The 17,331-nt window shown below is 40.4% G+C and overlaps 1 protein-coding gene across 3 annotated transcripts; it reads right to left on the bottom strand.

The window, feature by feature from the left end:
- Nucleotides 352–16,728, bottom strand: MFSD1 (major facilitator superfamily domain containing 1). Of its 3 annotated transcripts, XM_021393658.1 has the most exons (18): nt 15,556–16,728; nt 15,033–15,107; nt 12,270–12,322; nt 11,701–11,813; nt 11,362–11,404; nt 10,775–10,842; nt 10,099–10,207; nt 9,553–9,655; nt 8,733–8,831; nt 7,986–8,097; nt 7,022–7,078; nt 6,341–6,497; nt 5,922–6,019; nt 5,540–5,652; nt 5,012–5,059; nt 4,260–4,320; nt 2,149–2,263; nt 1,754–1,894 (listed from the first exon to the last, which is right to left on the bottom strand). In XM_021393658.1, exons 2-18 carry the CDS (start codon nt 15,079–15,081, stop codon nt 1,835–1,837), a joined length of 1,458 nt encoding a protein of 485 aa, XP_021249333.1. In that variant the 5' UTR covers nt 15,082–15,107; nt 15,556–16,728; the 3' UTR covers nt 1,754–1,834. The 3 variants fall into 3 exon arrangements, with proteins under 3 accessions (XP_021249332.1, XP_021249333.1, XP_021249334.1); XM_021393657.1 differs by lacking the exons at nt 15,033–15,107; nt 15,556–16,728 and adding an exon at nt 12,415–12,616 and having other exon boundaries at nt 352–1,894; XM_021393659.1 differs by lacking the exons at nt 1,754–1,894; nt 2,149–2,263; nt 15,033–15,107; nt 15,556–16,728 and adding exons at nt 2,455–3,274; nt 12,415–12,615.

Raw genomic sequence — 17,331 nt, 5'->3', positions numbered from 1 at the left:
ATTAAGTTCCTCACTGCTGTCTCACATGAAATACGTTTAACAACAGAATAGTTGTCTGCAATCAAAATACATTGTTAGAGCAGAAGCAGAGATCTGTGACTTGCAAAAGCAGACAACTGAAGGTGAGCAATAGCAGCAGCAGAACTGTATCTAATTTCCTCCCTCTCCAAGAAAGAGAGATAAATCAACACAGCAGCAGAGGAACGGGGAAATTTCACCTTTGGATCCTCAAAGAGATGCTTCCCCAGAAGCTTCCTTAAATTTTTCTCAGGGGAAAACAGAAATCACACTTGTTTAAAAACACATCTTAACTACCACCAAGGGCAAGAACACATCACAAACCAGTAAGAATGCAGGTGCAGCATCCGTTTAAAGCTTTTATTTTAAAAAAGACCCAGAATTCACAAGTTCACAAGCAAAAAATCAAGCAAACTTACATCATCTGTTCTCACAGAGATAGCGTTTGGCTCCCTAAGGGAGCACAAAAAGCACCATCAGAAGTTATCACAGGGCAGTGCACTACTTCCCTTCAGCATAGCTCAGTCTGTTGCTTTGTTTTCCGAGATTGTTCTTTGGAATACCTTACTATTCACCTAAATGGTCCTGGCTTAGTGTTTCAGTAAGATTACCTTTGTCTTCCAGGAACGTAAGCCTCTACTGAGAAGTATCTTTAAAAACAAGACAACCAACCAAACAAAAAAACCTTAAAACCACGACTTCCAGATCTGTTCAAACTACCACAGGCAAAATACAAACAAACAAAAAAAAAACCACAATTAATGTAACGTTTTTATTATAATAAAATACTTTCTCTGCAGTCAACCAACTTTGCAGAACTCTACTGAGCACTGTGGCACACAAAACTCCCTGAAGTCAGCCAAGAAGAGCTCACACACCCCGTGCACCTGGTGCTCTACTCGTATAGCAGCTCTTTGCTCAGTGCAACCCGTGCTCAAGAAAGCCAGATGCTCTTGCCTTTAAGATTAATGTTTAAGAACTTACGTCCAAATCCATAAGTGAGATTTTATGGTTAACAAAAACAAGAGGAAAAAAAATGCTGGAAATTCACTCTGCAGGAGTTAATAGGAACCAGCTCTCCACAGAAATTACAGAAAGAGCGTAACCTTCACGACAAAAGGCAGCAACTTCTTCCAGAGTGCCAAAACTCAGTTCTTACATTTAACTCTTTCCATGTTTTTCAGTTGCAACCCCTTAAATAGATCCATTTTCACATTAATCCTCATCTACATGAGGTTATTGCTAAGCCTATGATTTGGTATTAAGTTGAAGGGCTTGTACTTTTTGAATGGTAGCATTAGAATTGTATAGCTTAACTTCCTCAGAAATATTTGCTTGAGCCAAAAAAAGAGGCAGTCTTTCCCGTCATCTTCTATAAGAAAATGAAACAGACTGTTTTCAATATGGTAACAAAGTTGTCCAACTTGAGAGGCTAAATATTCCATGCTTAAACCACAACACATTGCACAGCAACTTGAATACTGTAGGAAAGCTTCTATGTTTCAGTCACCATTGCATAAAGAGAAATCAGGTCTCTGCTATTGGCTTGAGCCACTCACTGAATACTTAAGGATGGCTTAGCACGTAGTTCATGCGTTCAAGCGAACAGCCAGACGGTTCTTCCTCAGTATCTGTGTGTTATTTACCCCAAGGTGCAGAAAGGAACTTAAGCCACATACTTTTAAAATGAGATCTATGCTTGCAGAAAAACGTGGCGTACCATTCTGCCTTCGCTGCAGTAGTTCTCAGTACTGGAAATAAAGTTTCGTGTACAGGAACATCAGCGTATTTCTGCTCTTGCAAGTGGGGCAAGATGCTATTTCAACACGCTTCTGTGTGCCATTGTCGATAAATAGGAAGAGTAATTATCTGGCAGCTGCAAGAAAATAAAATTTGAAAAACATGCATCATAACAAGTGTGCTCCTCAGCTTATTTGGTCTGATTCATTTCCATTTTCCTCATTACATTTTTAACCACCATTAGCGAGACCCTTTCTGAGAACAAACACGCATTTAGCATTTTACTGAGAGGTTAAGTTGTTGGCTATTCGGAACAATAAGCCAAGTTCTTAAAGCAGACCTTTTAGTTTCTAGTCATTACTGTTAAAAGCCCTCCTTTGTTACTAATACCTGAGCGCCTAGTCTGGAGAGGTATTTATTCCTTAAACTAAAGTCATCATCTTTTGGCCGTAATTTAGCCAAGTCATCTTCATTTTGACGTCTGAGTCTCTCTTGTTCTTCTGCTCTGGAAAAGAAAACTCATTTAAGAGACTTGCACTGAGGAGTGCAAACCCAGCAACTCTTATCTTACATACAGCAGTTTTATTTCTTACAGCTAAAAATCCCTCCGAAGTTTGTAGATGAATCTGAGGCATTAGATTAAAATAAAGCTGTGAATGGATTGCACTTATTCACTGTAAAGAAAGAGAGAGGCTATTTTCTGCAGTTTCCTTTTATTTACCTCGCAAGACTTCAGGAGAAAGAGAAATCTTTGTTTTCACAGATTACAATGTGCTCAATGAGCATTTGTAACACAACTTTATAGCCCTTTATTAAACAAACTTTCACTCCTTCAAATGCAAGATTACAATACAAAAGCATCAATAGTCAAAAATGCAAATTAAAGACTGCTCAGCAGTCTTCAGAATTAATAGCAATTTCCTACAAAAGAGTCAATATTTGACCAGACTGTTGTCAGTCATTTTCCACACCATTCGTAGAGGGAAACAGGACTGAACAAAGCTCTGAACGTGTTTATCTTAAACCAGTGGTTTGCATTAAGACAGTGAGAAAGGCAGTAACAGTGATCCACTTCTAAGCTCTGGAAGGCAGTGAACCTTATTCCAGTACATTAAATGCTGTTAGGAAATCTCCACCCACACCACAATGGTTCAGTACTGTACACAGAAGACACTTCATTCTAGGCTTTACTTTGAGATGAACACGTTTGTCCCATGCTGCAGTGGCCTCTCCCATGAGGCAGCTTCAACAGTGTAAAAGGCTGTAAACCAATTTCTTCAAGTGTTAAGAGATGATGTGGCATTAGTTAGAACTGGTTACAAAGCATAAGATTTAGCCATTTACTGAAAAATCACCAGCACCAACAAAAATCAAGTTGTTTTTTTTTTTTTTCCCCAAAAGAACTATTGTCCAGTGTTGATCAAACTAAGTAACACTACAATTCTTCAAGTTGACATGATGCTCCCCATCAAACGCTCCCCACTTCTGGATGATATTTGCTATTCAAATTTCTTTTCTGCAAAAAACATTTTAATAGAAATTACTGAAAACGTTGTTCTAAGGCACTACATAACCCACAACGTACTCCAAGACAAAGCCACCTCTCACAGTGAATACCAGCAGGTTACACACAAGGTCCAGGCAGGCTGAAAAGCAGCTGTGTTTGGACACAGATCTCCTTTACTCCAGGTACAAGGTAGTTTTTCATCATTGCTGTATTTGTTTTAAGAACTGACTGTTCTGGCTCAAAGATGAGACCCATCACAACTAAACTTGCCTGCTCACCAGGTCTGCTGAGGTTTTAATTTCCTTCAGATTTCCTCAAGACTGATGTATACCACAAGACTGATGTACCCCACAAAGTAGGAGGGGAAACAAGACAATATTACATGCCATCACAAGTCATCTAGCAAGATTCTGCTGACAGGTTGGGGTTTCATTTATTTACTTTTAAATTAAGTGTAGACTACATAATTATATGGTTATTTTAGAGAAATCTATGAAGTCATACATAAAAAAAATGTGTCTCATCATCAAGGTATTTATCTGCAAAGAACTTACATAAATGCTGTGATTTGCACAGTACTGCAAGTGAAATGTTTTTACCTACCAAAAGGTAAAGCATTTCAACATCACATGCCAACAGACTTCCAAAACCTGAAGAATAGGGACCCCACTTTTAACCCTGACACACCACGTAAGAGGGCACTTTTTATAGTAAAGGATGCAAACTTTTTGAAAATACACTTGAATTCTGCTCAGCTGGAAGGCAACTGAAATTAACAGAGAAATAGTAAGGAGGAGGAAAGCCAGGAAAGGAGATACAGTTAATTGTGACTTCCTCTATTCACAGGAGGCAGGAATCCTGCTACTACCTTGCAGGAAAGAGAGAAATCTTCAATACAAATGGCAGAAGTGCAACAGAAACTATGTTCAGATAGTAATCTAATTAATTACTTTAGGTTAAACATTTTCTAAAGGACAGTGTTCTTTATACTTACTCATCTGCAGCTACTTTTTGCAGTTTTTCCCTTTTCTTTGCCGACCAGTTAAGATCACCACCTGCAACAGAAATAATACCTACTATGAAGCTTCCAAAACTGATTTCATATCTCGTTACTTGAGGAAAGAGAACAGTAGTTTTACGAAAACAGAAATTGATATAAAGAAAAAAAAAGAGATTTGCTCACAATCATACAAGCAAGCGAAATCAGGAACCAAACTAAGATCTCAAGCTTGACCCGTGTTTTTGCTGAGTTACAAAGAAATTTCTCCACAACTCATCACAATACCCTGTAAGATTAGAGGAAGTGAAAGCAACTTGGAAATAAATAAATGAATGTTCTCCTCTAGATCTTTCAGGAAGAAGCTAAGAAAGTAAGAACACTGCTATTTGATGAAACGCGTATTTGCAGGTACATACAATTAAGTAGTTTACGCATAAGCAGTTTAGAAAAAGCCATTTTAATCTCTAGAATATCCTACACATTTGTTCAACTTAGCTGAAGAGGTAGGTACTCTGCCCTGCTGATTAGATTTAACATCACAGCAAGGCCCAGTGAATTACGTGCTACAGCACCAAGGAACTATACACTATGAGGACAAGCCCTACCAAGAGATAACACCAAATCCATGCACTGCATCATCTGACACCCAGCTGTACTCCACTACCTGTAAGCTGCTCAGCTTAGCAACTTCAGGAATTATGATGAAATTACAAGAAGCAAGAGAAGCTAAAAACCACCTGACTTACCTGTTAGGTGATTCACAAAATACAGCATGACTACAGCTACCAGTGACACTAACAAAAAACAAAAGATTAAGCTGTTAGTACATTTACCTCAATGACATAAAACCAGCTTCACATCCAACCAGCAACAATTAAGATCTCTTGTGATAGCTGTAATTTTTATCAGCAGCGTCTCTATCAGTTTTGAGAACTCCACTATGCTCCCCAGGAGCACAGTAACTCAAATTATTTATGTTAATAAGAACCCTCATACAAACATAGCCTTAAAGAACGTAACTCACTCATGCTTCATTTTTATCAAACATTCCAACTACTAAGTTGCTTCGGAGAAAGAATAAGCTAAAAGAACACAAAACACGTCACTAGTTATCAGTTACCTTCAACACTGCCTCAGCTGAAATGTCTATAAATGTCTACCCAACTGCACAGTAGGAAAGCAGTAACTAGCATTTTTACAGGAAGCATTGAGAGAGTCAAGAAGAGTTTCCTCAATGTACAGAACATGTTATTCTTGATGTTTTCACTACTTACAGGAAACACAAGCACTGAAGAAGACTTCAAGAAACAGGTATCCTCTTGTATCCAGAATCATGCCAGCTGCTATAGCAATAACTGCCAGGCCGAGATTCTGGATAGACTGCATGCTAACATAAACAAAGGATTATCATTGTGTAGAAACAGTTTAAAGAACAAACAACATTTTTATTACACAAGATTACCTTCTCCTCATATTTTAAATGGTAGCCATTAAATCTGCACTTTTGCAGATGTCACTGTGTGTCTACTGCAACCACACATACACATCCCGAAACTACAGGAGACTTCCTCCTAGAAACAGTAACCACTAACTTATTACAACTACTTAATATCAAGTGGTTCTACAATATGAGAATGAACAGATGGAAGTACTCACAAGCCGTAAGCAGTTCCCAGCTGATGTTCTGGAACAACAAAGGCCACCATGGGCCACAGGGCACAGGCAAGCAAGGAGTAAGCCACTCCTAGTAAGCACTGAGAAATAAATGAGTAGAAAGATTTGGATGAGATGCATTTTTGCTATAAAGGTCCAAAAAATGAATTAAAAATGAATCTTTAGGCCAAAGACAGCTCACATGAATTTAGCCTGTGTTATGCATGTTTTCCTTTATCATTATCTTCACTTTTAAATTCATTTGCATACTGTTTATCCTTATAAAATCAGGAACATTAAAATAACTTTTTAACCTGAACAGTCAGAAGACAGGGCTAAATTTAGGCACAATAACACATCAGCAACTCAATTTCTTATTTTGTCATATTTAGCTATCAAGGTCTCCTTGAAGAATTGGTTACCATTGCAATCCAAGGGTTCCAGAAAGTGAAAGCCAACATAATATGAGAAGCAAGTGTCGTTACTACAGCACATAAAACCCAGATGATATTCTTTCCGATTTTATCCACCAGGATTCCAAAGACAGGGGACATGGGTGCCGATATAATATACACAACGCTGCAGAAGAGTGAAAAAATGAGAATTTCCCTTGTAACTTGTGAAACCATAGAAGAATACATTAACAAAAACAAAACAAACAGACTCCAGAACTCAAAATTCCCAAAACATCTGATGACATGAAACTATTTATCGTCCAAGATGGAAACAGCAACATGCTTAGAGCTCTTGGAATCATATGCCATCAAGTGTTTTCTGTTTTGCCACGTCACCAATTCATCTTCCAACAAGGAAAATTTCGTTTATTTAGTGTTGCTATTTTGCTTCCACCAACATTAAAGGGAATTGACAGATACCAAGGCAATACCCTTCAGACAGAACTTTTCAGATTAACATCTTTCTCTCAACTGGAACATCTAAGAAACCGTAACCTTCCAGTTATTCCTCATGTCATATGAACTCTATCCACTGAAGTGCAAACTGCTTACATCAGCGGATCCCAAACAGTCAGAGCCCACAGATACACACTTAACCCTTAAATCCCAGCAGCAGGGCATTTACTTATTAAACTAATCGAAATATACCTGTTAATTGCACTTGCTTCTTGAGATGAGAATCGGAATTTTTCAATAAAGAAAACCCTAACGATAAAAAAAGCACAAGTTTAGAATTAGGCACGTGTGAATGAAGTGAAAGGAAAAATTAAGCTAGACGAAGTAAATACAAAAAACTAGTTTACATGCAACTTGTAAATACAGCATTAAGAGTTGACAGATTTTTGTCCAAGGACCATTCAAACTACATTTTGAAGGAAGCACACAAAATATACAACCAATGCATACAGTAGTAATGAGGTATTAGTAATGAGCTTTGGGTTACATGCAAAAAGTGGAAAAAAAACAGGTAGCTACATTATTTGGAGAGGTTTTAACAATCAGTCTCAAACTCTCATCTCACAACATAAAGCAAGCATGAAGCTCACAAGGTCTGTCCCTAATTCCAAGTACATTTGAAATCTATTTGATTGATTTATTAGATTAAGTTTGATTTAGAAGAAAACTACATAGGGATGCTTCAAGTTTCATCTTTAAACATAAAACTCAGTAACAAAAGAGCTTCAGTCCAACACTGTAACTATGTTTGAGCCCCACCTCACAATCAATGAGTATTAGAGGAATTCTGTATGACAGCTGTTCACAGCTTTCTGCACCATGCTTTAGATCTATATCAAGTTTTAATCTGAGAATGGAACATGCCTTATGCCTCTGAGTTCTGACAACTCAGCCCCTGCTAACAAATGGGATTTAACACAAATCTCAGCAGATAAGAAAGCTGGAAGATTGTGATTATTTCTGTCACATGTACAGCAAACAGTGCCACACAAGAAATGAGAAAATAGCACAGATTTCCTAAGAGTCCAGTGTGGTTCTATAGCCATCCAGAATTTTTAAATATTAGCCAGCACTTCCTCTCTGCTAAGTCACATTACAGTTAGTTATACCTTGGCCAAATTCAAAGGGAAAAAGCTATGTTATGTGAGACACTTACTTTCCAAGCCCAATGAAAGGAAAGACCGCTGCGTAATAGCAGACGCAGATTACAAATATAAGCCACAATGACAAAGAGAAGTTCTTCACATCAGTCAGCTTGATCACTTCACCTGGAGAGGAAGCAAAAGACAACATTGTTTCAGCCATCAGAAACATACCTGAAATTAATGCACACTGAATAAATGCTAGGGTGACCAACAGTCACTGCTGAAGTATTATAATCCTGCAGCTATCTATGCTCTTGTATGAAATTTGCACAGTAAGCATCAGACCAGAATGTACAAGTCCTAGATCAAGAGTACCAAAGACAAGAACAAACTCAGCATCTCCCATGTTAAGATGAATGTCTAAGTATTCTGAAGCTCCTGAAAGTCTCGTGCAGAACTGAATTAAATACAAACCACTTTCTTCCAAGGAAATGTTTAATCTGCTTGTGAAACTTGTGCCTGAAATCTCATGTCACATGTTTTAATCTGGTTTTCAAATTTATTTTTAAACTGGTCTAAGTTCTCCCACACAAAAGACTCAAAACACCACAAGGAGAATAGCTGCATGTTTTTACATACGTATTAAAGGAAATAAAACCAATTCCAACAAAACAGAGTGGTAGTGGCAAAGCACAGACCAAACTGATGTGAACTGGAAGGCTCTCCACAAACTCAATTAATAAGGCATTGTGGAACTGGGACAATCTGCTCTACAATGAAAGAATGAATTCCAAGGCACGTTTGCCCACACCACTCACCTGTTTTTCCTTGCTCTTTACAAAGGATCTTCTCTGCTCTCTTGTCCAGATAAGCAAGGATTAGCGCACAGACCAGTGAAAAGAGACACGTTATGCCACCTGCAAGAAGGTAATGTGACACGTTTAGATGCAGACCAAGCAGTAATCTGCCTTTTAGATGTACTTTAATGTAGTGCACCTTTACACATCTAATGCAAATTCAGTTACTTTAGCACCAGTTTAAGCAGAAGACTCAAACTGTACAAAAGGGAGAAGGTATAAGCATTGAAGCCTACCAGGTGAGACACCTGCCTTGAACTGCAGTACTAACACAATTTTATTCAGTCTGCAAAAATTACCACCATTACCACCATTCCCACTCAGTGAAGCTGAGCTGCTTATCTGTACCTTGCAATAAAAGAAACAACGCCAAGGCCTTGCTACCAACCTCAACATGTTAAGTCCCGTGGTCTGAAGGAAAGGAACACTGCTCCAAAGGCAGCTGCAATTCCCCTTCTACATGTCAGGCAGCTACACACAAGCTCTGACATGATGCCTTTTCAAAAAATGTTTCAAGTCTGCCCTTTACTCAAAGTACATTAAATATTTCACGGCTATAAGACACAAACTTCAATTTGGCAACCATAAAGATCATGTAGCATTTCACAATAGGCATAAGCACACTATTAGCCACTGATACAAAAAGCAGTCAAATTGTTCTTCCCAGTCCCAAATCCATCTTTCCTACCTTCCAGATAGCAAGAATTCATTAACATACAAATAGTGCTTGAATTCAGAAACCTAAAATACCAGATGACATCAATTCCAAAATATTACAAACCTATCATGAGAGTTAATCCAAGAGTAGTGTGACCAGTATGCCCCAGAAGATCTTGAACTCGCGAGTATATCCATCCCATGATATTCATGTTCACTGTGCTCCCCTAGGCAGAACAAACTTAGGTGAAGAAAGATATTTTTCACAGTTATCTGAATCCACTGCACCACAGGCTGCTAAGAGAGCCCCAACAGGACAGGCATGTTTCCACTCACTCCACTCACAAGGACTCTATGAACCAAACAGCACAGCTGAGATGCGGCCAGGCAGTTCTGGCACTGCCCCACTCAGCTACTGACACTAGCAACCACACCAGGCTCCTGCAGACACTTGACAGGTTATAGGAAATCTTACTAATTCATTTCCTTTTGTATCCCCTTCATCTACCAACCACAAATTTTCAAACATTTTAAATTCACATTCCACATCCATTTTTATCTATTATTTCCGAGGAAGCATTAGAAATGCTGTTTTCTTGCTGGTCTTACTGCCAAGACAAGCTACATACCTTAAAGTCTACAAATTAAAGCTATACAGTTTTAAACTTACAATTCTGGCCATGCTCAGCTGTAATCCAAACACAAGGTTTAACTCCTTGCCTTTAAACCAGCTGACTGCATATGTGTTTTGTGCCACTGCTAAGGATTCTCCACCTATTCTAAAAAAAGAAAAAAAAAAGAAGGTACAAAACAGAATACATTAACTGCAACAGGAAAGTAACAAGAAAACATCCCACCACTTGCTGGCAATACCAAGATGAGAGTACTTCAGAGAGTAACTCCTCTGGCAACAGGTAAATCTAATGCAATAACACAAAGAAACAGAAGTCTTATAGACATGATTCAGGTAAGGATTGCAGTGTCTTAAGCATCAAGAGTACAAGGTATCTTAAGTACTCTAGAAATTATTATAATTGCCTTAACAGAAGTTTAGCAGGTAGGCAGCCGCTTCTCATTTCTCTTTTGCACAGGTAAAAACATTGAAGAACCAAGTGGTATAGCTGCTGAGTAGTTTCACAATTTCTGAATTCAACAGACAGCTTTTCCCAATTAAAAATAGTAGCTAAGGAGATCTATTTATTTTCTAAAGCTTTTGCATGTCCCAGCTTTAGAGGTGCTCCAACATTCAAACTTTTGTCTGAGAGGGCAGAACAGTAGCAGTTTTCAAGGGCACAGAAAGCTGGTCATGACCTTAGAGGGCATGCAGCACACGCTTCTACACTTACCCAAATATAAATCTGCCCACTTCCATCAGCCAAAAAGCATTAAGCAATGCTCCCAAGGCAAAAACCACCTGTCAGAAAAGCATTTAAGAAAAACTGTCATTTCTTAGTTGGAGTAGAAAACAAACTAGAACCATCTCAAAGCAGAAACAATAAATAGTTTCCCCTCACAGACCTGAAAAGATAGTTCATATCCTCTTCCTGCTCCTAACTTTCTGTTTTGCTTCTTCTGCCTTATGCATTACCCTGCTGACTACACAAAATCCAGCCTGACTCATCCTGAACTGCACTCAGCAAGCATCTCTAGAGGCTTTCCCCTACACCTCGTACTCCACCCAAATATACCCAGAGTAGTTTCACATCAAACATAAAATATTCGTTTCCTTTCCTTCTTATTTCACTCGTCGTTCATAGCCCCCTATCTCCAGGTACCCCTATACAATTCAGACTCCTATTTCCATTCTCTTCACCTGCATATTCCCACCTGAATCACACAACACAATCAGAGAAGCCTTTTGAGCCTTCTTCCCCATCTCACTCCCAACAGAGCTGCTACAGATATCATCCATCACCCTCTCATCTGCACGTACCTGCCCAACACAAACAAAGATGCTGAATATTACAGTGCCCAACCTGTAAGAAAAAGAAAACAGCTTAATGAGAGATTTTTTTCCCTGTACAATATGACATTGAACCTACAGCAAAGCAAAAGGGCAAGGTGATACCCAATAGAAATTAAAAATAAATGCTACAACTTGACAGCTACATTAAAAAGATGGCACAGATGAGCATTTTTAAAGCTACTTTACTGAAAAAAATTGGTTGTGTCAGTGGAAACTGTAGAAAAAACTATGGTATTGAGTGTGGAATTCCCCATGCACTTAATTCTACCAACCACTGAACATGGACAACAATAAGATCACACTTACCGTATTCCAAAAACTCTGTCTATTAGAAAACCTCCAAAGAAGCAAAGAACCACGTTGGGCCAGGAATACCAGGCATAGAGTGCCATGAACTGTGCTGTGTTCACCTTCATATCCTACAGAAAGCAAATTTGAAAAAAAATAAATTCCTAAATTAATTCTGAGGACACAGAATAAGCATCCAAGTAGAAGTACTTAGAAATAAGCATGCCTTCTGATCAGAAATCACAGGGCGCAATTTGATGACTATCTGTTGGAAACAGACACTTTAGAACACGCCGATCCATACCACTTTAACACAGCAGGTGGGGTTTTCTGGAGGGCACGCAGATGCAAATCGCACCGCTCTCCCCAGTGCGGGCACTGGAACGCCCCACACCCCCCGCAAGGTCCGGCTCTCCTCTTTTAACCCTTCACACTCGCATTCCAGAGCTGCTGCACGAACAGAACCGTCGCAGAATCCCAGCCTTAAACAAGGCAGCCCCCGCTCCGGGCAGCACCGCCCTCCGAGCACACAACCGCGTCCTCACACCCGCCCCAGCCCAAGCGCGGACCCCCGGGCAGCGACTCACCCCCTGAACCTGCGTCTGCAGCGCCGCCGGGTTGTCGTAGCAGAAGCAGCTGCCTGCAAGGAGAAGGGGAGGGAGACCTCAGGGCCTCGCGCCGCCGCGGCCACGCGCCCTCTCCTCACGGAGGCCCCCGCCCGCCGCCACGCACCGAAGCCGAGGAAACACATGAGCGCGAGGACGAGCAGGCGGTGCGGGAGGCGCCGCGGGTCGCACACGGCGGACAGGGCGCGGGGGGGACCCGCGGAGCCGCCATCGTCGCCGTTGGGGCCCAGCAGGGCCCGCTCCTCCTCCTCCTCCGCCATGGCTACGCCGGCACCTGGGCGACGCCGCGTGACCGCGCGTCACGTGAGCGGCGCGGCCCACAATGCGCCGCGGCTGCCGTGGCAACGGGCGGGTTCGGCGCGGCCTGCTGGGCGGCGCGAAGGGAGAATCCTTCTTCAGGCGAAATTCAGCCTAAAACGTGGCCCTGAGGCGGGAACTTTAAACTCCTGAGCGCTAGGCAGTGTAGCTTCTGAGGCCTTCTGCCTCTCCTGCCTTCTGGACAGGGGAAGGCTTGGCCTAAAATTGCGCCCTTTTGTGCCTTCTAAGAGACCCCGCTTATTCTACCGCCTTCTCCAGTGCGTTTTCCTGCGGCCTTGCAGGACATCACAAATCCTGCCCTGCGCAAAACATACCAGGATATCAGCTGCATAAAACGCCCCTAGCATCTCGGCAATGACAGAATAAGCACACTCTTGGATAGGCATTATTTCAGTTTCTCACACATAACCCGCTTGTCTACGTAGAGGTGTTTTAGTGGCAGGCCTAGCACAAGCACATTGGCAGCACGCTCACCTGTCACAAATTACCTGACCTGCTGCGAACCCACAGGTCCCCTCTCCAGCACTCTGTCATTAATTTCAGCAGCAGCCATGCAAGCAAATCAAAATAAGTCTTCAAAACGCACTGGCATAGCATGCAGACTACTGCTGAGAATAAATTGCTCACATTTCACTTAATATGTGTCTTTTAACAGCTCCTCATCTGCCAGTAGACAACTGTGTTATCAAACACTTGTCTTTCTGGAAAAGAGAAATCATTGGTTCACATCCTCAGCCTCACAAGCTGGCCTGGATTCCCTGAAATCAGTGCAGCTCTTTCAGTTCATTCTAGTTCTTAAAATCACTGTCTCGAACTGAACGTTGTTGCAAAAGCGCTGTCCCACGATCTCCATTTTGTGGCCGCTGGAGGGAGCTGGAGGGCAACGTGTGGGCTTCAAGGGCTCAGCGAACGTTACATAGTTCACAGACACAGATTAAAAAAGGTAACTTTGAACAGCAAAAATGTTCCTAGTCAAAATCTGTGCACGGAATGAAAATGTATTCTTGTTCCCAGCTAACAAGCCCAGTTATTTCAGGAGGCCGACACCACGTCACTCAGCACTTTTTTAGTTCTCTCTGATCCATGGAAAATGTTTTTTGGCTGTGTACGCACTCTAGTTTCCCTCCAGGACACAAGTGTGGCTGTTGTGAAAGCCTGAAGTTCCCAAACTTCTCTCCCACCACAACTCTCAGACGGAAAATAAGAAAAACCTCAGGAGAGCACTGGACCCATCACCGGAGGGGACAACTGGAGCTCCAGCTGCACTGATCAGCAAGCACAGAGCCAGAATCAACAGAACCAGCTTCCCTGGGGGTCATGGCAGCTTCCCCAAGACCTCCTGCCCCATTCTGAGCATCACATGAACCGCAGGAATGTCTGAGACATTGCAGTGTTGGTCAAGGAAACTCTCACAAATAACAAATGAGCTGCACAGTCTATTCTATAAAATGATGGACACCAATTCAAGGCTGATGTACTCCACAAAATTAAATGTACAAAATCTGTAGAGTGACATACTATTATCCTCAAAAAGATAGTGTTATTTTACCTGTTGCAATTTTTAAATGTTGCTTCAGATGGCACAAGTAAATAGAGGGAAGTAGTAGTTAAAGCTGAAAAAGAGGCAACCAATACACATACAAAGGTGCCGTTGTAATGTTTTGTCGTTGTCTTGAGTAGAAATACTTTGATTCCATTGTTTCAACTATAACACTGCTATATTAATATCAAATCAACTCAATGTGTATCTCGAGCTGTGACATGACACCAGCACTCTGACTGCAGGATCTGTCAGAAACTGTCTCCTGTAACTACTGATCAATTAGAATACCCAGAAGATGTAGAAAAACAGATTTTATCTTCTAAGTTTCAAAAAGCATCTCCAGCCCATAACCAAAGTAATAGGCAACAACCCATACCAAGTAAAAAAACTAAACTGCAATTGGTGATTTAGGATGACATTATTACTGTAGAGCTATGTACAACACTGTGAAGAATGGAAGTGAAGAGCTCTCAAAGGCTCTGAGGTTATCCTGAACACAGCCTTTGTTTGTTTGACCTCAATTAATCAAATATTAAGCATACAAAATTCCTGCAATCTTTAGATGTGACTGTGTGTCAGGATTTCTTCCCCAAGACGTTGTTGCAAGTGTTTTGCTTGCTTAAGACCAAAGCATACACTGTGCAAGAGTGTTGTTAAAAGCTTCTGACAACCTTGGCAGATTGTTTCTGCCAAGTACTATGACAAAGTATTCCTGGAAAAGTGAGTACTCGGGGAAGAACATCGTTCTCACTTTCTGCTAACTGAGCAGCAGGACTTTAATACAAGGTACTGCTTTCCCATGTTCTTGCCTCATCTAAGTTCATGCAAATCTTTATAGCGTCATAGTCTTAAGTTTTCCTTACCATAAGAAAGGTGATATGCCACTGTAGAATCAATATGTAGCAGAAGCATTATGAGACAGAGTATCCTTCCTTTTCCTGTAAAAACAGTGAGACAGAAGGTTAGTTCAGAACACATCACACTTCAAAGATTGAATTTTTTTTTCAGAAATCTAATTTTACTGTTTATACAAAGGCATCCTGGATTTACTTTCCTTTTTTTTTTCTTCCAAGTTTAAATAATCAACCAAATTAGCTGTGTTAACCTGAAAATTTGAAGTTCATGATTTCTTGCTGTGTCTTGCTTTTTCTTGTCCTCTGTTCCACTTGCTTTTGGATACAAGGGCTCTATCTGAATACAGTTATTCTACGATTTCGTACGTGTTAAAGTCTCACTTTGCCAATGAAGCCTTTGTCATCTGTCATTTATAATACCAATATTACCTCTCTCATATTCTATCACTATCACAAAAAAATATGCAAAGATGGAATGATTAAGACAAAATGCTTTAAAAGCTACCTAAATCATTTAAAAATTATTACTTACTTCATTATTCTTAAGCAGGTTCCACCAAGTATAATTGATTCACTATCAAAATAGTAAGAGTAATGGTAGCAGAATTCTTCCCATGGTGCACAGCCACGGCAGGTTCTAGAACAACAACGGCTTTCTGTGCTTTCATTCATCCTTGAGGGAAATTGTACAAACCTGAAACACATGCAATTTCATGGTATTAATTTTCAAATATGCCAGAGGGTTTTTCATGCTATTTTCATTCTTGTGTGCTTAACTGTTTCCATATTAAACAAGACTGCATTTGTACTTTATCTTGTTTGGTAAAACATAGGACTCTTTACAGTAGAGTAAGAAATTACTGTATCTGGAATATTTAACAGGAGAAAACAAGTATTTTTCCCTTTGCTGTTACATAATATGGCCATGCCACCCCTTTCTTCCCATTCACTTCAGACTTCACCTTGGATGTGACCTTGCTATGGCTGAAGTGCAGTGTGGCTGTAACGTGCAGCGTGAGTTAAGTCTAAGACGATTCTTAAATGCATTGCTGGTGAGAGTTTATGCCACAAATAAATACAGTAGATTACTCTTAAACTCAATCTTTAGAATGTTTATTACAGATGCAATTTCTGTCTTAACATAAATCAAAGTACTTAAAGTGCCATATGATACCAAATGTTTAGTTTAACGGCATAAAATTGAGCAAAAACTGTATACAGTACTTTATAGATGCTATAAAATTCTTGTACTGGTGGCCTCACCTCTTTGCATTCCTCAGATCAATCAAGTTCACTGAACACTCTGGATAGTAAATACTCACGTGAACCAACGATTAGCTTTCAGAGTTTGGTTCTTCTAAGCTATCACTGTCTCCAGTGAAAATGCTTCAAAATCTGACCAAATTTCAAAGCGGGGACTGTATTTAACATGATTCAATTTACTTCACCATCATTAGACTATTAGGCGTTGCCTGAAAAAAATTCTTCTGCTTTGCCTCCAACTTATGTTAGCAACCTGTTGTAAAAGATCTGTCATACACAGGCATACAAACATTTTAAAAACACTTCATGCATTAAGGAATGTGTTATTATAAATCTCCCCGTGTCCTGTGCTCTTCCTGCCTCACTAAAATGTTACTGGACTCATGTACAATCTCCTTAAGACATGTCTAATTTCTGTAAACTCTTTTACAACAGAGAAAGCTGAAAAAAGGCTGAGGAAGCATTTCTGAACCACCAGTCTATGTGAGACCAAAGATTTTGGCGTAAGAAACCTCACAAAGTTCAACAAAATGACTGCCAAAGCAAACACCTCCTCCCCTGTCAGCTGAGTCAGAAACAGACCACAGAACCGCACGCTGCGCCTTTATTGCTCTTCTTTCTGAGTAAGATCATCAAGAAGGATTGCTCTTCATATTTCCCCAAATTATTTTAAGCCTCTAGATATCTCTTAAGGGAAGTGGGTATCGGGCTGTATCTCCAACAGCAAAATCTACTCAGGTAGTTTGTAAGAAAAATGCCTGCAGTGAGAGTGTATGAGCGGTCATTCATGATGCGCTGCTTCCTTCAGCACTTTCAGTCAGCTTTTTTTTTTAGCATTACTGTCTGGATACTTTGACCTGGGAAGAAGTCAAGAACCATACAAAACAAAACAAAAACTCTGCTGTATTAGGCTGGTGAGAGTCTACAGACCAGCAGAAAATTGTGCACCAAGGCTGTCACTAAGGCCCGACCATTCACCCTTTGGAAACACAAGCATTTAGGGACACAGATGGGGTGGGAGAAAGCAGCTGCTTCCTGCTGACTC

This window comes from Numida meleagris, chromosome 4, assembly GCF_002078875.1.
Source record: "Numida meleagris isolate 19003 breed g44 Domestic line chromosome 4, NumMel1.0, whole genome shotgun sequence".
Taxonomy (NCBI): Eukaryota; Metazoa; Chordata; class Aves; order Galliformes; family Numididae; genus Numida; species Numida meleagris.
Note: the sequence above shows the minus strand (reverse complement) of the source record. Positions and strands in the feature narration are given on the sequence as shown.

What these genes read in the sequence shown, in the direction of transcription:
- MFSD1 (XM_021393657.1), bottom strand. Translation starts at nt 12,568, where the DNA reads ATGGCGGAGGAGGAGGAGGAGCGGGCCCTGCTGGGCCCCAACGGCGAC. An exon ending in TAAAGAGCAAGGAAAAACAG is followed by an intron (nt 8,098 to 8,732) that starts GTGAGTGGTGTG and finishes CTTCCTCTCCAG; the next exon opens with GTGAAGTGATCAAGCTGACT. An exon ending in CTGGGAACTGCTTACGGCTT is followed by an intron (nt 5,653 to 5,921) that starts GTGAGTACTTCC and finishes TGTTTATGTTAG; the next exon opens with CATGCAGTCTATCCAGAATC.